The sequence below is a fragment of the Haliaeetus leucocephalus genome, unplaced genomic scaffold (assembly GCF_000737465.1).
Source record: "Haliaeetus leucocephalus isolate CR32 unplaced genomic scaffold, Haliaeetus_leucocephalus-4.0 Scaffold484, whole genome shotgun sequence".
Lineage (NCBI taxonomy): Eukaryota > Metazoa > Chordata > Aves > Accipitriformes > Accipitridae > Haliaeetus > Haliaeetus leucocephalus.
In genome coordinates this window covers 3,201,798-3,227,868 of record NW_010972920.1, presented here as the reverse complement: position 1 = coordinate 3,227,868, position 26,071 = coordinate 3,201,798, and the positions used below count along the sequence as shown (strand labels likewise).

The window sequence follows — 26,071 nt, the reverse complement described above, 5'->3', positions numbered from 1 at the left end:
GAGGACGCTGCCTTCTGCCGCAACGTCTCCAGTGACTGATGCCAGCTTCCCGCTAACGCAACGTGCCGTAAGACCGAACTGGTGTCAGATGCTGGTGCCGATGCCCACAGCTTTCGGCTGCTCATTGCTTTCAGCAAGCTCATAGCCATAAATCCCTTCATTCTCAAATGCAAAATACTGCTGTTGGAAATGACTTACCCTCAAGAAACGAGTTAGCAACAATTTAATCTCTTAAATTAAGCGGGCTAAAGCTCAGCCGTTCCTCTGTCGCGCACTTACCGGGTAGAAGGGTCTGATGATGAAAGACTGGAAAAAAATAAAGGGCGTCAAATTGAAAAGCCCTGGGGAGATGAATGCAAGACAACCGAGAGAGAAACATTTATAGTCTGAGTCTCGGCTGAAATGATTTCCCCTCCCGGGCAGGCAGATTTCCTTCTCGCCTTCATGGGAAGCACCCAAAGGAGAGCCGCCATGCAGGCACCTGGGAGTGGCAATAAATCCGATTATAAGAATCAGAGCAGACAGTTAAGACTACACAAGTAAGCAAATTTATTTTAAGACAGAACAAGTATCGTGGCAAACAACAATATGCAAATTCAGTTGAGAACAGGGGTAAATATCAGACTTTGTTTTCAAATCGATATAAAATATAGTCAGATTTTATTTTGTCCAAAAAGCAGCTCGCGTCGGGGACGGGGAGGTTTGGGAGGGGATGGGTCAGTTCACGCCATCCGAGGTGTGTGTCACCTGCAAAACCCCAGGCTCGGAAGGCAGTTCCTCTGCCAGCGGAGATGAGTGATGCCAGAAAGAGATGAAGGTGCCTTTGGGAGCTCCGGCTTCCCCTGACTCAATTTTCTGCCTCCATTCTCATAAAAAGCCAATTCTTGCCACAAAGCAAGGGGTGGGTTCCTCCCCTTCGAGACCCTCGGTGCCCACCTACCACCTACGTACAGATGGGGCGGTCACGGGGATGCTGGCTGCTTTTTAGGGTCAGGCATCTTTGAAGGCACCTGCACCTCCTCTTCCTCGCTGGCTCCTGATGGATCGACTTCCCGCGACCGAGCCTGAAAAGCCAGCAAGGGAGCAGCTCACCTCGGATGCCGGAGGAGCTGCCGCGGCGTGAACGGGACGAAATCCCCCCCTGGTGTGAAGGTGCTGGCGCGCTGCTTTCTAGAAAAGCCATCCCAAATAAAAGCAGACATAGAAAACATTAGATTGTCAATGATGCTTTGAAACAAATTCAAGTTTATCTTTTGTTTTTTCTTTCATGAGCGTGCGTGTGTGTGTCGACTTCATACAAACAGACAATAAAGACGTTGTGAACTTCAAGCTCTGGATCGGCATGTCGTCAGTTAGCATCCGCAGAAGCACCATCGGATACAGAAGAGTTAGCACCAGAGAGTTTGGAGGACCTAACTGATAACATGCGTCATTTGGAAAACCTGGGGACAGGTTGGGAGTGGGCGGTGGGGGGACATGGTACAGTCCATTAGAAACAATACAAGGCAATTCATGAGTTTTCATACAGTACAATACAGTCACTGATCAATTAACCCTTTCAGTACAGTACATGACAAGTAACACTTTGCACCCTGTTAACACTAGGAAAGGAGGCTTTGGGCTGGAGGGAGGTGGCTGGTAGTTTAACCCTTCTGCCTTTTCATTTCAGGGTCTGCGGATTGCTTCAGCTGCTTTTCAGATGCATGTCTGTCCCACCCCAGCTCAGACAGCCCGTCCCCAGCCTGGCTCCTGCAGGGATGTGCTGGTGGACCGGGATGCTGCCAGTCCATCCACTCGCAGCGAGGTCTTCACCCAAATTGTCCTGATTTGGCCAGGGAAATGGAGAGCCACCGCCCCTCCGCCCCATGCCGGCCACCGAACCGACGAGAAAACCTCAAATTGGAGTTTCCCCCTGGCCAATTCTGGTGCCGAAACATGCAGAAAAGGTTCAGAGGTTGAGTTCAGACGGCCCCACGCCAAACCCACTTCTTCCCTCAGGCGTAGTGAGAACAGGGTCCATTAGAAAAGTGCTAAATTACAGTACATTGGCATTTCCATATGTCAACTATTGAACAGCAAAACAGATTGTTTGAAAACAGAATCGGTATCGTACAGTAAGTTCACACTTAATTCTTCACCGTTTCTACACTTGTAACACATGCATTTTATTTCCATTAGTTTAATGCCAGTAGGACCAACATCCTCCAGAACAATGATCTAACATTAAACAAAACTTCCTAAGAAAAATAGTAAGCATCACATAAAGTTTCAGAAAAACCTGTTAATTAGCATCACAAGGTACTCAGATTTACATTTAGGAGTTTTCATGCCATGACTTTAAAACACCTTTTGGTTAATATCTTGGGGGGCGGGGGAAAACAAAACCAAAAAACAAACCAACCCCCCAAAAAAAGGAATGGTTGGGGAAATAATATATCTATCTCTATGTAAACACACACATACACACATGCACGTACACGTGGATAGGTGCATGGGTGTGTGTGCGTTTTGAGACTGCTTCCTGCAATGCACAATTTGTTTTGATAAACTTGACTCATTTCAAGGGCATTTGCATGGGTCCAAAAAGCCTTTGAAGGAAACAAACTCTAAACTGTTGAAGCAAATTAAAAAGTCTCTCTTGGAGAAAAAGAAAAGGTCGGTAAAACATTGCCTGTGTGTCGTTACAATGCGCTTCCCATGAGCCATCTTAAAGCCCAAAGAACTAAAAAATCCCTACAAGAGCTTTTTTCCGCCTAAAAGGTCCTTCCAAAGCGAGAGGTGCTGTACTAGGCTTTGCATTCGGGCCTCACGTGTGCCACGCAGGAGAAAACGCTTACTTTTACCTTCCCGAAGGACAAGATGCCAACTCCAAGGGGCAAAAAACTACACCTGCGGGGGAAAACAAACAAACAAAAGACCTGCTCCACGTCCCCCTTTCTTGCAAGCTTAATTTCCAAGAACTCAAGTGAGCTCACTGGGGGGTTGAATTTTCCAAAGGGCTCGCCTATGTCCTCGTGATGGTGAGCGGGATGTAAACTCTGAGTCACCGAGGTACTTTCTGAAGAGACCATCCCCTCTGCTGCTATCATTTTGAGGGGATCAGATACAGCAGCAACATCACCAGGCGCTATTTCTTTAAAGCTAGGTTTGCAGGGTTAATTTGGCTGGGGGGGGAAAGAAGAAAAAAAAAAAAGAAAAATCTGGATTCTATTTACATTTCCATTTTTAAATCCAACTATAGAGGACATAAGAGCATAATACTTTGGGCTGCTGGAGGTTTGTGTTTTTTAACGACCTTCAACTCCCACTGAATACCCAAACCCATGAAGGTCTATCAAAGAAGGAAGCTTGAATTGAACCCAAGCAAAAACAGCCACCAAAACTGGAGCTGGTCAAGAAAAATACTTCCATCTGCTGCAACAAGCAAACCCAATACACCTATTTTTTTTGTTGCTGAAGGTTATTTTCATCATGTCCGCTTGCTAGCAGTGAAGGAGAAGACCTAATTTGCTTCTCTCCATTCAAACTGATCATGCTGTAACGGCGGGGTTTATCCATCAAGTATCACCGGGGAGAAACTCCCATCAAGGAGTATCGCCAGAGAAGGACTTGGATCAACTATTGGCTCATCAACAAGGATAAGCAGGCGTCCCAAGTGCGGGTACCCCAGCGTGAAGGAAACGCAGCACTCTCGCGACCACCGTGATTTATTTGCTGCTACGGAAAACCCACAAGGGCTTTTAAAGAAGGAAAACACCATCAGCTGGTTGAGAGTGGATGGTTTGGGACATCAAAATCCGGATTATTCTGCATCCCAGGGATCATCATCCCATTTCATATCCAAGAGATTTATGACTATGTTTACTACAAACTCTACCCTACTGATTTCTTGCTGGAAGGGAGTTCTGGTCCCTGACCATCCATACTGAAATACCACAGGAATTTAACAAGAATAGCGGTGCACATTTGAGCTGCCTCCTAACACGAGATGTGATCAACTCCTAACACCGCTTTTCAAATTCAACTGCAAACCCCATGGTTATTATGCTCCATCTTCTAAATTATCTGTAAGTTTTTTGACTTAAAAATACCTTCTGTAGTTTAAGCCCACAATCAATCTCAACAGCACTTTCAGTACAGGCACAATGATGGCTTTTATTGCAATGGCTTGAGCGCAGTCTTTATTGATACCAGCATCTTAGACTGGTTTTAACTTCGCTGTTCCATGGACTGACCCTACTAACGCAGACCGGGGTCTCGTACCAAAACCAAAAGCGTCTTGCCCTACGCTTCTCACTCTGGGTCTGCTTTGCGTCCTGCGGTCCGCTCAATTCCAAGTGTAAATTAGACGTTCTTGCACCATCCCGATCCCTTTTGAGACTTCTCCTGTATCTTTGGTGTTTTTAAAAGCCATGCGCTTGGGTCTCCGGACGACCTCAAAGTTTACAACAACCACGTCTGCCTGGACGTCAGGGATTTAGATGTTCATCCTGTTGTGTCAAATAAGCTTGGATGGGTTTAGTTCCCTAATTTATAAAATCGCTAATGCATATGTAATGGAAGTCAGGCACCAGACAGTGGTCACGTACACCTCAAAATTATCTTCTGATGGCCCCTAAGTAATTAACACCGCGCCTAAGAGGCTAAACAGACTGGGGAAAATAAACAGTTCAAAACTTAGTGCTAATAGTACTTACAAAAGTGCAGTGCTCAATATAGTCAGAAGCAAAGTGACTACTAGTACTTAAAGTGCTAGTTTCAGTCGGTTTGGTTCAGAGTCCAAAACACAGCTAGAATGCGGGGGATAGCTAGGGGTGAAAGTAAAAACAGACAGCACTGCAACTGCACATGCCACACCAAAAGTGCTTCAAATTACACCATTGCGGAGAGATGCATAATGCTACGGCTCAGCTTGTGGACACATACGAGCAAACGACTGACACCTTTTAGGTTACGATAAAGAACAGCTCCATTAACTCCATCACTACAAACCCATTCAGAAAGCAAGTGGTCACAGCTTACGAAAAAAAAACCACCCCAAAACCAAGAGTCTCTCGGAACATTTACGAGTCTTTGCAACTATGATACTCAAAGTCTAGCAAAAGCAACCCTGGAAAGCCTGCCCAGTGTCTGCAACAAGCTTCGCCAATGCTTATCATGCACTTTACAGAGGAGTCGCACCGCAGACTGCCTCCTTTTACACGCTATCATACAGTTAGCCTATTTACCTATTTATTTGTGGTTTGCTTTTTTTTTTTTTTTAGCTTTCTGACTACGCATTAAGCTGTTTTTTTTTCTCTTAACCACCCTACCAGTCAAAGGACAATTAATGCAAGAACAAGACAATGAAGGTGGTCTAGTAAACACTGACGTTCCTAACGTCCCGTCTTCATTTTCATGAAGCAAAATGCTCCGGAGAAGGACTTTGGATCAGCACGCTCCTGGAAAGAGACTGGAAAAGGAGGATTCATCCCGATGGACGTCAGGCACTTCCCCTTTCTCTCTTTGAACATGCGCTTCCCACCGACTGCCCCATCACCTCTTCCAGCTGCTGACATCTGCTTTTTTGTTCCCTTGCGTCGAGCTGCAAGCCCAACCCTGCCTTTATACTTGTGCTGGAAAAGCAACGACCCCGCTCACTGGAAACAGGGTGCAGAAAATCTCCCCGCTAAGGTCTGTGTTGGTCCCAGTCCTCACCCTGGGCTGGAAGCGGCTCCTTGCAAGCTGGGACATGCTCCAGCAGTGCCCTTTGTCCCCTTATCTCAGCAGCTCAGCGCTTGCAAAAACAGGGTGTTTCCTCCCAAAACAGAAGTGGCAAATGACAAAGGGGAAACCAGACCTTCAATTCTCACTATGTTTCAGTAGGCACTCCAAAAAAAAGGTCACTGAATAGCCTAAGCGGCTCCCCCGGCCCCGCAGGCATTGCCATCAACTCTCCCAAGTGTTGTACAAGGCAACATCTGGCTGTCCAGCATCTGGTCCGTCTGAGATGGGTACGAATCTTTTACGTGGAGAAAGCTCTTTTTAAAACAAAAGTATTGACTTGCTGGAGTTGGCAGGGTATGTTGGGTATGCTTCAGGTACAGCTGCAGACATTTTTGTAATCAGAGAGCAAGCACTAGGGAGACGGTTTTTCAGAAGCAGATAACACTGATACCCCAGGGGAAAAAAAACAGAGTTTACAAACCCAGGTCGCTTATTTCCACTGCTGCCGCAAAGACCTGTATTTAAACAAGCAAAAAGCAAGGTTGCGCATCCAGGGGCTATAGATGTAGATCCCCCTTTGCAGACATACAACTGGAAAGAATGGAGCCTGGAAAAGATGTGGGAGCTGGGGAAGGGCAGGGCGAGACTGGTGGTGCCCCGCAGCGAGGAGGGCTTGCGATTTCTGCAGGTGTACGGTGGGGAAACATAACCATCTCAGTCCACAATCCAGATAATAAGAAAACTGCTGAAATGATACATATCCAGTCCGGTTGCCAAAGCCAGCAAGGTCTGGGGAAAGCACGCAAGCGCGTGTACGTGGCTACGACCCTGCCACCCAGGCGAGGAACAAGTCCATCAGCGAAGGAGAGCAAGCCCTACGGGGAAGAAGTGTGCCCGCTGGCACACCACGGCTTTATCTTAAATGATGGTGGAGTCTTGCAGGATTAAAAGCCATCGTTGAGCATTATGCTGGGCAAAGGAGCATCTTGCAGGACCGTATTCAAGCCTGATCTTGCGACACTGGCATATATCATCATTTCCTACACGTAGGTGCTGGGATAACGTTTGGTTTAAGTACCATTGACCTCAACATTGAGACCAAACCCAAACATTGTATGTATTGAAAACTTACATATAGTGCGAAAACTCCCGTACCAAAACTGCTCGTTTTCCACGTCTTTTTATAACATGTTCTTTCCTGTCTTCCGACTGTAAGGATTTTTGGCAGATGATTTGGAAGTGGATAATAAATCTAATGCTAGGACACTGCGTCAAATTGCTCAGTAATTTTCTGCACTGTTCTCACCAGGAAGTTTTCACATCATGTTGTATTTGTGCTGCCTTAGTTTGTCCTAAGGACACACCATTGGCCACGTCTGAGACTCCTTGCAATTTTGCCTCCACCTGGACTGGCAACCCTGTTAATTTTTTAAAAAGAAAAGCTATTACAGGTTTTCTGGGAGAACAGGCTGTGTGCTAGCCCGTGACCTTACCTTCAGCCTGAGCTGTGGATTTTAAAGGCATTTGTAAAATCCTGCTTCAGCCAGCATGCTAGTTTTTCATCTAAATATTCTTGGCAACTTTTCCAGTCTCCAAAAAACACCTCATTTGAAAGTTTATTAGAAGCAATGTTTTATTTTTGGAGGCGGAGGCTTTTGCTGCGTCGAAGCCTACAGATAGATATCTGTGCACCACAATTAAATGCTGATTTTCAGTGGTGAATAAAGCGATTCCCAGACAAAGCCTATTGCCAAGTAAAATGCGATCCCAGATCGCTCAGTATCAGAGGCATAATGCGAACTGAAGATGTGGGGCCATTTTTAATTCTATGCTAATTATCGCAACAAAAAACAGATCCTGCAGCGGAAGGCCGATTCCGGGAAGAAATAATCATCCATCTTTTGTAGTCCTAGCCACGCTGCTCAAGAAGAAGCTTATTTACAAAATGGCAATCTCCAGGAAAAGGCTGTGCTATCGTTGCCTGAAAAAGCTATATATTTAGGTATGTACTGCTACCATTCTGGGGGTGCTCTGCCTGGGAAATTCCGCTTTGAAACTAAACGCTATAAACTTCAAGTATGGGAAACGGCATCCTGTTCAACAAATACCAGCTGTAGGGCTAATGCAACCCACCGTACCACATAAATGATGCTTGGAGATCCCTGCTTTGAAATTCATGCTTTCAGTTTAGAGAAGGAAAATCATATGACCTTTACATGACTTATATGTGAAAAGATGCTTTCAATAAAAGCATCAATAATGTGTAAACCAAAATGAAATTCCAAATGCAGACTTTCTGCATTTTGTATAATTACTTCAACGTGGACAAGAAGCACCTTTTCCCCCCTCGCACAAAAATATCCATCATGCAGGATGACATAAAAATGCCCTTTTTTGTATGCAGGAAAGAAAAAAACAATGTATAGAACCATGAACCTGCAGAGCAGTTGTGAAAGGGATGAAAAGGACCCCAAGTAGGAGGCATGCAACCTGTTTCTCTCCCCCCACATACCACCGTAGTGCCCGAAGAGGCTCTAACACAAGATTGCACTGCGCGATGATGTCATGGAGACGAGAACCTACACCTTTGGGTCACAGCCAAGCAAGACACCAAGCGCCTCGGCAAGTCCTCCCGTTGCAGCAGTTTTTCCTCCACCATCAAGAAACGGTCTTCATCAAAGAGCAAACACGTCAAGGGGACCAACGTGTACGTGACAAATTTATTCACAGGGACCTCACGACCGCAGCTGCTGTGTCTACCTGGGGATGCCACCACCAGTACCACCAACTCGCTACTGCAGAAAGGGCTCTGCTCGGTGTTCTCCATCTCTCCTCGCTACATATCCACACACGTTGCTAGACGTCGATGATGCCTGCATCCAGCAGTACGAGACACGTTCTTGGGGGGCAGCAGAATAACTCCAATACATCGCCTTGCTGTAATGACGGTGCCTGAAGACGGGAACATTGGACTACAGGGACCGCATGTTGAAAGCAAAACATTTTATTACCATCAGTTAAGCTTCATAATGCACACTTATGAGTAAGATAGAGGTTATATGGAGATCACTTTGCTCGCTACCAACTACAGCTTCTGGGATTAAATGCAGCAGCTGTTGAGTGGTGCGTAACAGGACCAGTGGAAAGAAAAAGAGAATAACATACAGTTGAAACGGGGGGGGGGCTGCTTGGCAGAAAACAGTCCCCAAACTTGAAATTCAACCAGAAATTTTTTTTTTCTGCTGTACAAAAAGCCACAGCATCCTAGACAAGAGCTGGTGACCAAGTGCTGCCCTTGAAATACACCCCTCCAACTCAACACCCACCTCAGCTTCTACCACCTTGCACGGGCGCCGCAGCACTGAGGCAACATGGGAAGATCGGAGGGGACCGCTTTCACTGGGGGGGGATGACACCTCTACAGTCAATGGATCGAGCCTAGGTGCAAAGCAGGAGCTCCTTGCTCATCTAATTGCAGCCTCTTGTCGCGGTACACAGGTGTTTATCGGAAATGTTGCGTCGCCATGAAAGCAGAAAGGTGGATTACAACTCGTACATAACCTGAATTCAGTGTGGTTGGTTAGCTCAGCAACAACGCTCTGTAAACGCTCAACTGGTGTTGATTCAGATGTGTGATTTTTGGTTTGTTTTCTTTAAGTTTCCATGCAATGTTTTTGACAGTAAATGCCATCCTGAGATGGTTTCTAAAGAACATAAGTTTCTTCCAGTATGAATTGCACCTTCAATCTAAGATCAAAAATACGGTTATCTTTCCTAGAGGTCAGAGGTCATGACAAAGCTATTTTGGACCATATACTAAAGAATCACTAACACAGTTTAACAGAATCAGGTTTTTTAGCTCAAATCATTTTACCTTCCAGCCACTCTTCTACAAGCAGCTTCAAATTGCATCAAACCCTATCCAGAGGAACGCTCTGTTCTGATCTCCCCCTTCCTGATATTACAACTCTTATTTCACATTAGTTTCTGCATTCATACAAAATTCAAAGGAGAGGGAGAAAATGCCTTCACTACTAAAAGAGGACTCCAGCTATTGCTAGCACAAAACTACCAATTTTTCTTCTTCTAGGAAACAAAATGCTTGGCTAGAAAGGTGGGAAGTTCTTGGAAGGCTTGAAGGTCTGGAGGAGGCTGGTGTTTAGGCTGAGGCAAGTGAAAAACACCCATGTCTTAGCCTCTTGCTTGTTCTCTTTTGCTCAGCATCTTCAGCCTCGCCGAGAGGAAGAGGTCAGCATAGGTTTTGCACAACCAGAGAGAGCAGCTCTAGGGCTTATTGCAACAGCTCAAGGGCTGCAGCATGGAGGAGGAGGAGGAACTCCATTACATGGAGAGCCTGAGAAGGTGAGGAAGTAAAGAGGATCCTCCAGTTGGTGCTTTCTCTTTCTCCTCCTGTGGCACAGAGGGGCTGAGAAGGCTGCATCTCTCTGCAGGAGGGCACTTCAAAGCCCATCTCAGGAGGAGCTTCAGAGACAAACAACGGAGGTGATAGACCAGTCCACCCCAGAGAGCCGCCGTGCTCTCCAAAACAGCCTGCAAAGTCCAAGCCGTGGCTCGGTCCTCACTCTTACCTCTCGGCTCATGTCGCAAGAGCATGCTCCTCTAACTTTCTGTTCCCCTTTCGGGGGGCTTGCAGAAATACTTTGGGGGTGACATCTTCTCCTCTATTAGCCAGCAAAAGCGACTGCATCTTTGCCAGGTTTGGAGTTGCAGTCCCTTCCCGTTCTCGGATCATCTTGGAAATGGCGAGAAGCTTTCAGAAACCGTGGGCTGCTGTTGAAACCTTGTGAGGCTGTGGGTTGTCTAAAAAGGGATAAGGATGTTTAGGGAGGTTATCCCTACTTTAGAGGGTGTCTCCTAAAAGCAGAAAAGAGGTGAGAAAAGCAATAGGTTAAGCTGCAGTGTGCTGCTGCAGGGAGGAGTAAGTGGGTACCACCTCTGCCTTACGCTCTGGATTGTGGGTTTTCTTGGGGATGCACGCATATCAGCACAAAACATGCACTGCCAAATAAACTGGCAGTTTTAAGCTGTTTTTAAAAGAAAAGTCTCTGTAATATGCTTTCACCAAGGTAACCCACAGTTAAAAGCTGGCAGCATCCATGAAAATGTTCATCGGGTGACTCCAGCGCCTCCCTCTTCTTTTTTTTCTTCCTTTTTTTTAATAAGATAGCTAGAAGGAACTTATCACTTGTTAACTCCAAGGGTCACCCCCGACAGCGCTGAGGGATGACTGTGCTGGCGTAAGCAGAAAATGCTGTTAGCGAGTGCAGGGGCTGGGATGCAGCAGGCTTACGTGCAGACTGCATGCTGGCACACGCCGATCCCGGGACAGAAATGTCCGTACGCTCTCCAGAGCGGCTGCCTCACTTGAGCACCAGGCAAGAGTTAAAAGTCCCATGAGGCAGAAAAGGAAGACTAAAAGAGTTGGGCTCCTGGGGTATCCAGGATAAAGCTGCTGACGCCTTCCTTTTGTAGTTATACTGTGATATAGAATACATGCGGGCGGTGGTCCCTTGCCTAGCTCAGGTCTCTGTTGCCACTTTGAGCCAGGTCCTACATGCACGCTCTGATGGTCCCTGGTCCTGGTGGCTCCCTGCATCATCACCCACTGCAGCAACCGGAGCCAGTGCAGGACTGTAAGAGAGTAGACGGGAGACTTGGCAGAGGCACAGCTCTTATCTCAACATCTTCGCACCTACTTTGCTGCGGCTATGCTCATCTCGCGTACCTGAATTTACTAACCCACATCAAACCCTTGGGTCGATTCCCAAACTGATGTGGAAGCGCCCTGCTGTTACGCACACAGAAAAAAAGCGACTCCAATTATTCTGCAACCAATTTAAATGTACCGGGGAGGATGAAATCCTGGCAACGTTTAGCTCAAGACGCATAATTCCAGACTGCAGCCTACTTCTGCGTTCAGAGAAATAAAATTAAGGTTGCACATAACAAAGGATCCAGGCACAGCATCGAGATGTGGTGAGAAGCAAGAGTCTAAGCTCAGAGCGATACTCGTAGAAGACGCAATAAAACTCATCCCTGGGGAGGCTGTCATACATTGTCTACAAGCGAGATGTTGCACGCTAGCTGTTCGGAGGAAGCAGCTAGCCTATGGTAAGCGCATGATCAAATCTGCCCCAGGTAACCGGTTCATGCAACCCTACTCAACATGAGAACGATCACAGAGGGAATGAATGCTTGTATGGTTAAATAACTACTACTTTGCTGCAGCATCACCCCAAGCCCCACAAGAACCTGCCTCAACCTAGAGTTAACAGCTCCCAAAGCCCCACTGTTCATGCAACGGCTGCAGAAGCAGATGAGAGCTGCAGAACAGGATTCCTTTGGTCCCCGGAATGGTTAAGGCCAAAGCATACCGAAATAGATGCAGAGGAAAACGACTGCCTGAGAAAATTATAACCAGCTACACGTCTTTTTTGTCCGACATCGGCTGCAGCAGTTAGCGAACGCACAGGGATGGAGGGAACCGAAGCACATTTGGGCTTTGCACAACATTTCCAGAGAGGTTCATAAGCAAGGGCTTAAAAAAAGGTGGTGAACTTCTGAGAAAAAAACTGATTTAGGGCTCTCGAGCCAGTTTGCCCACGAGACGTGAACCAGACTGATAAAAAGTCTTAGTGGTCAAACTGGGAAAAGGAACAGCACAACCAGGACTGGCCCCTGTGAGCAAAGCGAGAGGAAAATGTCCCTACACATTGAGCCATATAAACACCTACAGGGGTTGCTACCCATGCTGCTTTAGCAACCTTGACATTTTGCAACCAGATGGAGCAAGAAACAAAATGCCAGTTTAAAGGATATGCTCTGAGATAAGAGGCACAAGGTTTGGTTCACCTTGTGAAACACGGCACCTATTCTCAGCTTTATAAGTAAGCATTTGAGCCAAAAAACTCTTTCCCTAATTTTACCAGGATGGGGGGATTATTAAAAATGCTTAAATTAAAAACCTTCTCCACTAACTACAGTGATGTGCACACAACCTTCGGGAAGGGTCCAACAAAACCTTTTACATCTCAGAGAGAAAGGAAAGTGATCACATCAACAGGAGACACGCTACAGCTTTAGAGGACTTGAAAGCAAAATAATTTTTGATGATTAGGGGTGGAACGGGAGACGGACATGTTAAATTGACACCAGCTGACAAAACCCCCTTGCCAGAGAGCTTTTAGAAGCTAAAAACACATAAATGGTTTAGTCAAACAAAGTTTTAGTGCTGGCCCTTGTGTTTAGTTCTTCCCCTGGTATTTACCGTCGTGAATTTGCAAAAGCATCGGAGCTCAGAGAAACACAGCACTCTGCCCCAAAATCCCTCCCAGATTGGAGGACTAACTACTAGACACAGGCACGCTAGTATAATCCTGCACCTGCCACGACAGGCAAAGCGTTCGGCATGCGTTAACCGAGTGATAGGATCTAGGATAAATACTACCGCAAAGAACTGAATCAAAGCCTTGCCCTCTGTTCTTGGCTGTCAGCGGCCTCTGCTCATCCCTGCTGCGATGCCTCGCTGGGAAGAACTCTATTACAAGTGGCACCAGCACAATGCTACAGTTTTCAAACTCTTTTCACAGTTCATCAGCGTCTCGGCAAAGAGACTGCCCTCGGAGGCAGCTCAGTTCCCTTACAACTATCTGTTCTGACCGGCGCTACAGAGATCTCAGGAGCGTTCAAAAACCGGGAAGAAAAGAGAAAGCAGTTATCATGAATGCATCCCAAAAAGAAATATGTCTGTTGACTGCTCGCCGAGTTTCATTTAATTCAGAGTAGTGCTCCGTCACCTCTCCTCTGCCTGAACCTACGTGCTGTCTCTGGCCTTAGGTTCCCCCTGCGAGCTTCCCGGAGGAGAGGTCTTTTTACATCAGGTAATTCCCAAACACACAGCAGCACGGCAAAATCCTCCATGCTACGCTCAGAGCAAAACCGACAATTTGCAAAGCAGCAACCGTTAAAGGGGAACTTCCAGAGACAAACCAGTTCAACACCAGTTCCCAAGGGAAGCAGTGGGAGCGATGCGAACGCCGGACTTTGCCCCCCCTCGAGCCCTCTGGTTTGCTCCCGTGCTGCGAAGCCGTCGGGGTCTGCTGCTGCCAGCACACGACGTGCTTCAGCTCACCCTTTACAGCGTTAAGGCAGAACAGCAGGGATAATTAATTTATGTTCAAAACACCAGGACTGGATTGGCACATTCAGCCGTTCCCCTAGGAAGAGGAGAGAAGAAAGAGCAACTGCGGCTCGACAGATGTTAGTCATATGCTTAAATGCACTTCTGGAAGGCGCTCGGATATACGTGTCGAGTGATTATAGAGCAGGGTGAGAACCTGCATGGAACAGGATGAACTTCTCTACAGTTATACCTACACAAAGCTCTCAGATCTCCTCACAATAAAAATGTTACTAAGGAAAATCCAATTAGCTTTCAGCGCGGCTGAAGCTTCTGGGAGTTGGAAAAAACCCAAAACCCCTGGGTTCTTCAGGCAGTTATCTGGCATGGCTGGGTGGGCACTGCTCGCACCGCAGCCGGGAAGGAGATGGCAACACAACCACGTTAAGACAAGGTAGCCGAAAGGCTTTCCGAGCCACAGAATGTGTAGCTGCCCACCAAGGAAATCAATAGCGGGACTTAAAACTTCTCTGGTGGAAGGAGGGACATCCCCGTGGAAGACAGAGCCACATTGACTGAATGCCAACGCTGAGCGTCTTGCTCACTTGGGGCCAGGTCCCAATAATGACTGGATGCTCTGACTCTGTCCAAAGCAGAATGCGTTCTTCCTCTATGGAGTGTTTTACTGCTAGACAGATCACGAAAATCTGAAATTCAAGTGCTGGCCAGTTTTGCTTTGAGATCCCAATTTGTAAGAGACAAGTAACAGCAATGCCAAACTAATGCTGCAGAAAATCTGAAAGCCCACAGATGTTAGAGGAGGGAAAGACGGAGCACGAGCACAAATGACAATGGTAGGAGAGGAAACGGGAGAAGCAGAACAAGCAGAGAGGAGGGCCAATTCAGACAAAAAAACGTAGGTTAAACGTAGCAAAGTTCATGTAAATATTTTGGTGACTATTCACATTATTGCATGATGAAAATAAACTTTTGTGTAACATTCCTTGGAGATTTGGGAACACAAGGGAAAGCGTTTATTTCCAAACAAATTGGCACAAGGAGCTTATATTGTCACTAGATGCATTCTTTACATTTGTGATTAAACAGGTATCTTGTTAGTGCTAGAGTTACTGCTTCTATCATGAAGATGGGGAGAACATCATAATATTTAGTTTTTCAGAGGATATTTAGAATTTAGGAGAATGCCTGTTGAAGGGCTATTTTTTCTATGTCCAATTCAGAAATAAGCAAGGGCATGAATGATAGACGGTGTTCTGCCGCCCCATCATGTACAGAAAAGATTTCTATTGCAAAGCCTTGTGGAAGACGTGTGCTCCAGTATTTTAACGGCCCGGATTTTCTAAAACTATTAAAGAAGGGCACGAACTACTGTACAGACAGAGAGTGAGAACTGACTGCCTTGGTAGCGGCTCTACCAAAGAGGACCTGGGAGGATGCAGAGTTATAAACTGGTCCAGAGGCAGCAAGTACGCTGTTGCAAAAAAACAGTGTACTGGGTGTACAAAACCTTGTATCGTTTGCAATCCTTCCACTTGAAGTTGCTAAGATTGCAGCGAAAATACCTCTCCCAATTTTGGATTCTGTAATTCTGCATTCAGGAAAAAGACGGACTCATCAGAAAGCAACAAGAACGTGACGAGGGCTAAAAATTACCCTTGGTGGAAGGCTTTGTATTTGCCTAGAAAAGGATGCAGAAGAGACCTGACAACAGTCGTTAATTATGTAAAAGAGCTGCAGCAAGGAAGGGAACAAACTGTTTCCATAACTCCTCTCGAAAGAATGGCCTGGAAGGCAAAAAGTGATAGAATTAGATGGAAGCAAGGGTCAGACGGGCTGGACAGCAGGAAAAGTATGTGAGAGTAAGCAGGGTGAACCACTGAAACAGCTTGGGGAGGGAGGCTGGGAATGTCTATCACTGGAGATTTAAAAGAGCAGATTTTTTCCAGGTTGTTCAATTTGGGAAAAATATAGGTGCTTTTTTGCCATGTGGACCCTGAAACGTACCATTAGAGGCACCCTTGTACTTGCAGATTTAAGTTCAGAGTCACGTAGGCTACTCCTTCGTAACTTTCTGCAGACCACTGAGCACCAGTCCGGCTAAAAACCAGTGTGAGGAACGGGTCGGGTTTAGCTAGTGCCACCTCTGAACGGGGGACCACATCTGCTGTTCTCCAGAGGTCCCTGCCAGCCCCACTGTAGTACATCTTATACAACGTCCTCTCGTGGTCCTCACACTTAAACTGCTTTGGTCTTTCCTCCTTCTTGGAAGGGAAGTTGGAGGTGGAGGAGCTCTTGCAAGGCTTGTCAGACTCCATTCAGGGTTGAAAACCAAAATCTATTGAACAACCCGGTGTTACTGAACAGTATGCTGATATAGCTTCATATGAAACAGCGGAGAAAAAAAAAGTTGGAAAACTGAGAAATCGAAGGTCAGGAAGTGCCAGAACTAAGGATTTTCTGAGTAACCTTACTTCTGACTGCTTTGGACATATGCATAGAGAGCTTAATTACGCAATCTCTTACAACCTTCCCTCCTCCTCTAGCATATAGGTTTCTTCTTCATTCATCATTCTGTATGCAATCCAAGCCTTACCTACGCATACCTTCCACACACTGCATATGTATCTAATCAGTACGTTTCACACCGCATTTCTGCTTATTTTGCTTTTGAAGACCATCAGTATTGATCAGTATCAGATCATCACAAAAACTCTAACGCCAAAGGAACTCGTCTTTACCGCATACCCTTTGAGGTAGGGAAGTATCATTCACCCCGTTTCATCGGTGGGGAACATAGGCACAGGCAGAATAAAGCCAAAGTGATCCAGTCTCCATTATCAGGAGGCCCAGCTTGAGATACTGACAGCTTTTCCAGAGTCCTCGCAAGTATTACAGCACTTCACTCGTTCAAAGCACAGTGTTCAACAGCTGTTAACACCGACCGCTTCTGTACATCAGACCTCAGAGCACCAACGCCGGTGCCCAGGAAAACAAAGGCGATACGTGTAGTGATCCTCTGCAAGGAGTCTTGTTAAAAAGGACACAAACCCCATTGCAAAGACAGGCACGGAGTTTGCGTCTCGAAAGCCGCTTTCTCTCCCTCTGAACCCTTCCAGCCTTCACCAACACCCTTCTTGTGCAATGGAAAAGAGCAGCTGCCCCATCGATAACATAACCCTCCGTCACGCAGCCCCGGCTAGTTCCCGGAGCAGGAGGCAATCACCGCAGCGTGCGGAGCAAGGCTCCGGTGAAAACGACGCGCGAGCATCCATAAATCAGGATGGCACGAGCAAACCTGACGGGCCAGCAACGCTTGTACGCTCCCCTAAGCTTCTGCAGGTATTCCTGGGCAAGCCTCCCAGCGCAGTAAGAGCCAAGCCACTCGAGTCTTAAAAAGCAAGCTGCAAAAGCAGTAAGCCCATCCGTTGGACCTGCTTGGCTCTGACGGGTTTGTCGGCAAGACTCGACGCTTGCAGAGCGTGTTGCTGCCGGCCAGATGTGCCCCAAAGAGTAAGGAGACCCAGCCAGAGACCCACTCTGGTCCCCGGGAGGAGCGTTAGGATCCAGGCTCTCGCTCCTTCCCCGGCTCTGCGGGACTCCAGCGCTGACGGTGCCACCTATTCCTCCTACCGCAGATAAAACCGGTCGTCATGCTCTGCAATTCCCTGGAGCACGAATCTTGTCCTCGCTTCCCTCCGCCCCCTCCTGCCTTTTCGTTCCTCTGCCTCGGTGGGAAGCGCTTATCTCTGCTCTTACTCCCCCTCTCCCTCCGCATCGTGCCAACAACATGCGCTCAGAACAACGACCAGATGGGAATACTTGTAAGAGCCTGAGGTTAACCCGTGTCTTTTATCCCACATACTCTCTGCTGTTTTGAAATGCAGATTCTATTGCATGCGATTTGTAGTGTAAAGATTTAACGTTAATAGTATAGTACGTTGATATTGCTTGTGAAATCTATCTCCTTGCTCGTATTGCATGTTGAACATCTCTGATACGGAAAACAGAAAAGACGACAGCTAACATTTTAACATCTCAGAAGGGAAGGACCTATTGGAAACATGAAACAAATCACTATTTTTAGTATGTATATGCATATATATGTATTTAATATTCCTCTCTCCCTTCTCTCTCTGTTAATCTGTGTGTCACATATAAATTCACAGACGTTCTGTCAGCACTGTGCTTAGTGGGGCTGGGCAGAGCGCCTTAGCTTTAGCTGTCTTCCAGCAAACGACGCGAAGGGCGATCTTTTCCTCCAATTAATCTCTGCGTGGCAAATGATGAAGATGAAGAAACAGCTGGACGCAAACTTCTTCTGCCTGCAGGATGGATTTCCCCCACCGCGGTTAAGAAACCCATCTGACCGGCTGCATCTCCGATCAACAGCTCCAAGGCAGGAGCTGTTATCCTGCCCTGTGGAATACTAGTACATAGGATGGGTCTGCAACACCTAACAGACAGAATATGTCTTTTTTTCTTGATGGTGGCTACTCTCTACAGAGCTAGCAACTTCCGTGTGCCACTCCAAGCGTTTCGAGGTAGCCTATCAATTAGGAAGGTGAATGAGCAAGTCGTTAATGACGGTTTTATTGGGGTGGCAGCCAGGCACCTCGAGGCTAGGCCAGTAACTCTGGACACAGTACAAACACAAAATACGTCCAACAAGAATGAAAGGGACAGAAGGTACATCCAGCGTACACATTTCTAGAAGTTAATGTACGTAAGAGAGCCCCGAGGCTGCAGGTTCACGTTTCGCATGATGCCTCGGCATGCGGAAGGAACAATCTAATTACATCCATCACAGAAACGCCAAAACAACGTCAGCCTTCTAAAACCTCAATTTATGCTTTGACCTTTCTGGTAAACCAATTTTTAATCCATGTCATCTATCAGGAGTTCCTGATATTTTATTTTACCTCAATGCTTTAAAATACCGTTGCCTTTATGGAGGTACAAGTGGGGAACTGAACATGGGCATGACAAAATATTAGGAAGAAAAATCAGTGTCAGCGCATGAAAGCTTCTGCAGATTTTGGAGAAACAGAGCAGCGGAAGATCTGGCTTTAGCTTTTTCCAAAACACCCGAGTCCAGAAGCACCTTGTCCCCTGGCCGGGGCTTTTTTCCTGCGGTCATGACAGAATTCAGCCATTTTTAGGCAAGACGGGCTCACCCCAAAATGTCCGCAGCCACGATTTCGCAGCACTGATGGGCTAAGTGACAACGAACTGCAAGCATGTAGGACGCAGAGGGCAACCAAGACCCTTCACATGAACCACAGGTTTCACTTCTACAGAGAAGAAAAAAGCCCAACGGGTGAATCTTGTTTCTCCAGATGCTCAAATTTGCTTGGTTTTGTATCTATGGAAAGAAATTTTAATGACTCCAGATAAAAGTGAAAGGACAGATGGGTCAACAGAAGACATCACCATGCTAGCATTAATAATGTAAAGATGATATACCCGCTGCCCAACGGGCAGTTTGTCCTATGGCTGGGAAACAACTTGTGTATATGGCATCATCCGCAGGTATGAGGAGGATGGCCGAAACCTGCTGCCACCTCAAGCCACCACCAACACGCCCATCCGAGGGGACAAGGTCCGCGGTCCCAGCCTGCTGGGTGTCTATGGGGACGTAGCACGCTCTCCCAGGAAATCTTGGATATGTTGGACAAGCTTTGCTCCCCAATGCCAGCATTCACGCTGCCGGGATCAACGCCAGAGGGACGATTTGTTTTGGCAGAGGCTGTGGGGCGACAGCTTCGCTCGGGTTTATGCAAGTGATACGTCAAGCGTAGCCTTTATTTCCACTCTTACTTGGATAAACTCTTTATTTCAAATACAACCTTTACTTGAAAGGAATGGAGGGGTAGGAGGGGAAAGGTGAATTTTAGACATCACAACACATGAAGTAATTAAAAATAAAGGGCATTTTAATTTTGGAGGAAGCAGCATAGAAAATTAAACAGAAGGTATACTTTTCTTAAAGAATTACTTTATAAATTGTATATATATACTGTACGTACAGCAAAAGTAGGAATGCCATGGAACTAAAACCGCTTATTAATTAATTTTTGACCTGGTGCAAAATCTGCCCAATTAAAATACACAAGAATAAACCTTTTTCTGCTATAAAAATTACTACACTTGGATAAAAGGGCTGCAAGTCAAGCCAGCAGTAGGCTTCCTAACCAATACTAACTCCCTTCCCTGTGAGTTTAGGCCACTTCAATAGGCCACAGGGGAAAAAAAAAACATGCAATCATTAGACTACAACATCTTTAGCAGAAAAAAAGTGTGCTGACATTGATTTTGGTAATTGCTTGGGGGTTTTTTTGTATGAAGAATGGGTTTTTAATACTTCTACCTGGGATTTTATGAACACGGTAGTACAAGTTTGCAGACCCAAGGGTTGTAAAATGACACCGAAACACGATGTGGCCAGCAGTACCTGCAGCTGCCTCTTCCTTACAGCTCTCACCTCACCTCAACGACGCCTCCAAGGAAGATTTTTGCCTTCTTTTGACTATATTTTCCCTTGCAGCCTTGCTGAAAACCTAAGGGATGAGAGCGCTTAAAAGCAGAAATCTTACAAGGGCCACGACAAACAGCACGCAACCAGCTCTCGGTGAAATAACGCGTTTATCCAGACCGGTAGTAGGAGAAAACCGTCCCCTCTTTAGACTGCATACTTCAGATAAATAAGATTATTTCGCTACGAGCTACTACAGGCTACAATATACTCACATAAATATATTAATGCCTATATGCGAATATGAATTTGTATATATCGGATACAGATAAGAAACACTTAAGACGACGAGTAGATTACCAATAACCGCTGCAGCTTCTTGCTGGGTAAAGTCTGTCATCCAGACTTGACGTGACGAACCCGCGCTGGCGGGTTTTGCCATCCCCTCCGGAGCGTCCGGTGGGTCACCCTCGCTGCACCAGTGCAAAACACTTCCCGACCCTTCGTTAGCGTTCCCCTGCCTCTGTACTTTACCAAGAAAGCCGGCTCGATGGGCTGGACTCAACACAAATCCCCCTGGGGCTACAAGGCAGGGGAAGCCTCTGCAGCCCCTTCCACCCCGGGTAAGCTTTTTAGGGATCGCCCCAGCTTCTGTGCCAGCAGCGGGGAAAGCCAAGTACGAGGGAGCTGCTGGACTTGGCTTTGTCGAGACTATAGGTGAAAAGCTTGGGTTTAAGCCTCGGCGGCAACATCGGGGGCCTGATTTGCAGAAGGGGCGAGGAGCTGCAGCGACGGCGGGGCTGCGGACGCTCAGCAGCTCTGCAAATCGCAACTGAAAAAAAAACCAAAAACCGTCCCACTCTTGGTGGTTTGAGAGGATCCTCAATATAGCGCCTGTCCTCCTCTAACATACGAGCGGAGCTGGACCAAGCGAGTACGATAGGTCTCTAACAGACATGTGCATGCACGAGACGGCTTCTTGGAGCATTAGACTACGTTACTGAAGCATCCCCTTACCAGAGCGGGAGCAGAAATGTGCTCCTAGTATTATTTACACAATATAAAGTGCATTACGATTTAATTATTGAACTGACAGACTTTCTGCCGGGACCATACAATTTTGAAACAGAGGTGAGGGCTTGAATAGGAAATTCTCTCATGAGAAAAAGAGGTTCAGACTGGTGCTCTTCACCCTGTCCTCCTAAGGATTGTTTTTGGCCGTTCTTTCTAGTGCAAATAAGCTTGTGTTTTCTCAAGTTTAAGGGACATGGCAGTTTCAGGGCATCAGGAACAAACATTTAAAACGCATTAGGGATTCAGCGTTCCCGAGCATCTCGATGGGCCCTTCTGCATGCGAGCAGCCCACGTTATCGCCACTCTCGGAAGCTGAAGACGCGTTGCCAAAAATAACAAGGAACCCGTTTCCAAATCTCACCGTTAAAAGTCTTGCATTGCTACATTTCGAGTGAGTCTGCATTACCCTCCAACGACAACATCTGCAAACATCGGTGCTTTCCATTGCAGTGGAAACCTGTGGCTAGTAGTCTACCCATGGGTGATCGGCTATGAACGTGAAGATACCGATCCAGTTTTGGATACTAAGGTGCATCCTGCGCCAGGGGAGTAAATAAATGCATTAGTGGATCCTACAGGATACCTGCGTGCCAGAACCGAGCCTGACCCAGTAGCCAGCAGACGCTGAATTCCTGGGTGATATTTACAATAAACTAATGCCATCAGAAGGCCAATTCATTAACAAAAGACCAAGGGTTTTTTAAAAAAATGGGCAGCAATAAGGAAAGCCATTTCTCATCTTTTTTCTTTTAAAACAGTGAAGAAAATATCCCCTTCCAGTCTCTTTGCCCGTCGCAAGTATTTTCCTCACCAACACTACAGGAACACAGGGAAGGCATGATCACTTACAACACACGCGGTCACTCAGGCTAATTCCAACGTAGGAGCTTTTATGATCCCTTGAGTCAAAAGTAGGCTGGGATGGGGAGATGTCAAGCTCGTAGGGGAGGAATGCCACGTAGAAACAGGAAGGAGAGCGTAAAAAGTTTGTACATTCATAGCTCCAGTTTGTTGGAATATAAGTTAATTTTTTACTCCAGGCACTGTGATGGGCAGCAGCAGTCAGCGATACGCTAACGTACGCATCAAGTACTCATTCACTAAATTCTGGTTTCACACCAATAATAGGACATAGAGTTATTTTAATGTTGGTTTTGTTTCTTTTTAATTGACCTGTTAAAACCATTGGGACCAAAGCCCTAAGAGCGATGATGAACCAGTACCCCATTTAACCTCCAGCTGATTCATCACGGTCCGCTAGCTGTTTGAGTGGTGGAGCGAGAACATCTCTCCGAGAGTTGAAAAAGTACCTGAAAGAGTGATCTACACAGAAACGGATGGGAGTTTTTGACACTACTAAGCCAAAGGCTTGGTTGCTGTAACTGCTATGTGTGGTTTTATCTAAAGGGGGAATCACCTAAAACAGTGAAATTAACTTCCTTACTTCTTGTCACAACCGTAACATTTTCCTAAAGGTTCTTTGGTGACTTTGGTGCAAGCTTTTTTTTTTTTTTTTCTTTTTTCCTTTTTTTTTTTTAAAGTTAAAACAGATCAAGTAGTTTTAGTACCCAAACTAAAGTCCAGATTATCCTCTTGGTTCCCACCCCTGCCTCCCCAACTTTTCTTTATGGTTAATGACATTAACAGGTAATAGCATTCGGATTGAGCGTGGCCATGCAGCGTGCAGGTGGGTCCAGACTAAGAGCGATGAATGGTCTGGTTGGAGATAAATACATTTCTCAACAGATTAAAAAAACCCCACATGTAATGGTTGCATGGAAAAATAGCTGATTGAAATGATTACAAATATCTGATTAGACATAGTAATGCCTACTTAAAAAAAAAATCTTAAAGGTGGGCAACACATAATTGGAAGTACCTGGAGCTCAATCAAACTCCCGCTGATTTCAGAGGGGAAGGAGCTGGTCACCCGAGGGCTGGAAAACCCCCTTACATTATAATTATTCATGTTTTAGGAAACAGCAAAGAATTTTCAAAAATCTTTCTTCAACCTCCTAAACAGGTAATCGTACACATTTTCCGTCCAGGCAGAGTTTATATCGTAAGATGTAAAATTTACGTTACAGAGACTTCAGCGGGACGACGCTGAAACCTGGTGGTGGGCGATCAGGAATCGAACTGCTTGATGACAGTCCCAGCTCTGAGCGGGTGGGAAGGGGGTGATGGCACTGCAGAGATATTATCTCCTAACAACAACACCTGTAAAATCAACACGACAGAAAACCTGACGCAGCGTTAACCACAGCTTCCGAAACACGCTACGGGTAGGTATGAGAGAGAGAGATGCCTTTTTATACGAATCTAATGGTGCACCAAACCCCCCAAAGGTCTTTCTTGCAGCGGGAGGAGAAAACGCCCGGGTGTTTTCCTCGCATGGGTAACGTCACGACCGCATTTATCTCACGTTTGGGAGAGAAGCTGGGAGCCTTGGTCGCGGCGGTCCCTCCACCTCCGAATACCCGCTCTGCAGCTGCCTGCTGGAACCCATAACACCCTAATACAAAAATACCTTTTGAAATTTTGGACAAATGCATTAAAAATAAAAAAAATCACCAGCCCCGCACGGGGAGAACACGTAGATGAGGAGTGGGTTATTATTCATTGCCATTAATTCAGAAGGCTTAGCACTCGAGTAGAGCTTCGCTATCCTGGGATAATTGGGTTATTCGGTCAGCACAAAACTAGAAAATGAATAACAAATCTGCTTTTCACCAGCATGTTATAAAGGTCTGACCAGTTATCGAGGTTTTACTCACACGGAATATCATTTCAAACTCAATAACCAGCAGATGCCAATTTTAAAACCTCTACCTCTCCTCATACACATACCAGCAATTCATGTGAAGTTGATTTTTGCCATAAATGCCCTACGGCTATGCTGCTCAGCCTTTTGACCGAGTACGGGCAGAATTCAGTCCCAGAAAACCCATCATAAGCAGAAACCGATACATTTCAGCATAAGGTTTGGTTAGGGGTTTGTTTTTTTTTTGTATCACGTTGAAGTGCAACACAAGCCTTATCTAGACTATTTAAAGGTCAGAGTGCCGGATTTTTTTTGTGCTGATATGCGTACTTCCATAGTCTTCAACACTCGAAGCAGCTGACTCATACGGACTCAGGAGGTTGGTACTTTCATGAGACATATGGAGATGTTTTGGGCATAATTTAACATGATAACCAGACTCCTATAACATTACGGACCGGAGTTAGCAAGAACTACCGGAAAAGGACTTTACAAAAAAATGGGGCAACTTGAAATTACTATAGGTCAGTCCCTCTCACCAATTTCTGCTTGTTTTGTTTTGTTTTATTTTGCCAGATGGCCAGTCCAATGCACTCTATTCGAGACCCTCTTGCTCTTCACCACTGTCCCCTCTGGCATCCATTCTTTTTTCTTTATGGCTGTTGTAAATTCTCCTCATCTCTTCTTCGTACTTGATAAAATTTTCCCCAAACCGTGTCCATGCTTTGTATGGAACCGTGATGGTGTTACGGTAGGGCGGCCTCACCTCACTTACCTTCAGGAAAATGCCGTACCTGTTGGATCCCACGTCGAAGTAGAAGCGCTTGTTGTCCACTCGGAAGGAGGTGCCCTCGGGGAGCTCCGGGGGCTCATCGCCTCCCCCCCGGCGATCCTCTATGTCCCCCTCGCCGTATTCTTCGATCAGCTGGACCAAAGCATCCCTGAACTCAATCATCCCTTGCGCCGGAAGGACGATTGTCTGCTCCTGTCCCAAGCTGTGGCCAAAATAACCCATCATGCCAGGTCCCCTACTCATGGTTTGTCTAATCCGCAAGAAGCGCCCTCGCTGATTCTCCTTCAGGTCCAGGTAGTACTTTCTGTTGTCCCTCTCGATGTACTCCGTTTTGAGGACGCTGTGAGGGTGCTCTTCGGAGCCGACGGACACCGGAGGCGAAGGCGGCGGGTGCTGCTGTCGCCTCCGGGGATGCTGCTCTTTGCCATTGCTGTGCTCGTGCCGGTGACCGTGGCCGCCTTTCAGGCCCAGGTGGGCATAGTGCTCGATGAAGTCCCCCAAGCAGTCCTTCAGCTCGGCGGCCACGGACAAGGAGAGGGTCAGCTTGCTTTTCCTAATATTGTCCTGCCTGCCTCTTCCTATCCAGACCTCGGCGATCTTCAGGAAGCGGCCTCGGGAGCTCTGTTTCACATCCAGATAAAATCGCTTTTTCTGGATGTCCACCCTCTTGGAGGCCAGCTCCTGGATCTCCATGCAGCCCCCCTGGGAGGAGGCTGGGTAATGGTACTGCTGCTGGGACTGGGAATAAATGCTCCTGTGCAGGCCAGAGCCTCCCAGGTTCCTTCCTCCTCCTCCTCCTCTCCCTCTTTCCATCTTTACCAATCAGCTGGAAATAATACATAACAGAGACACAGATGACAACATCAGCATCAGGGGCCTGCTCGCCTGCTCGGCGGCGTCTCTGTTCGGCGCTGCTCTCCCTACAAAGACGCCTGCATCCCTCTCCGCTGCCACGGCACGCAGCATCGCAGCAAAAGGATCCCGGGTGCTTTTCCCCTCCCTTGTTTCGGCTCCCGCCGGCCGGCCGACAGCCTCCCAGACAAGGGAGCCCTCCTTCCAGCGGCACGCCGGCCCCAGCGCCCTCGCCGTCTGTTCTCCCTG

At 46.7% G+C, this 26,071-nt stretch overlaps 1 protein-coding gene across 3 annotated transcripts; it reads right to left on the bottom strand.

Moving 5' to 3' along the window:
* Positions 1-580: 580 nt before the first annotated feature.
* Positions 581-25,854, bottom strand: PURG (purine-rich element binding protein G). 3 transcript variants are annotated; one of them, XM_010575527.1, is made up of 2 exons: positions 24,953-25,852; positions 581-2,889 (listed from the first exon to the last, which is right to left on the bottom strand). In XM_010575527.1, the coding sequence occupies exons 1-2, from the start codon at positions 25,781-25,783 to the stop codon at positions 2,884-2,886; spliced, it is 837 nt and encodes a 278-aa protein (XP_010573829.1). In that variant the 5' UTR covers positions 25,784-25,852; the 3' UTR covers positions 581-2,883. The 3 variants fall into 3 exon arrangements, with proteins under 3 accessions (XP_010573829.1, XP_010573828.1, XP_010573827.1); XM_010575526.1 differs by lacking the exon at positions 581-2,889 and adding an exon at positions 9,156-10,527 and having other exon boundaries at positions 24,972-25,851; XM_010575525.1 differs by lacking the exon at positions 581-2,889 and having other exon boundaries at positions 23,199-25,854.
* Between the last annotated feature and the right edge of the window lie 217 nt (positions 25,855-26,071).

Bases quoted from the DNA above. Each gene is read 5' to 3' on its own strand.
- PURG (XM_010575525.1), bottom strand. From the start codon at position 25,783: ATGGAAAGAGGGAGAGGAGGAGGAGGAGGAAGGAACCTGGGAGGCTCT.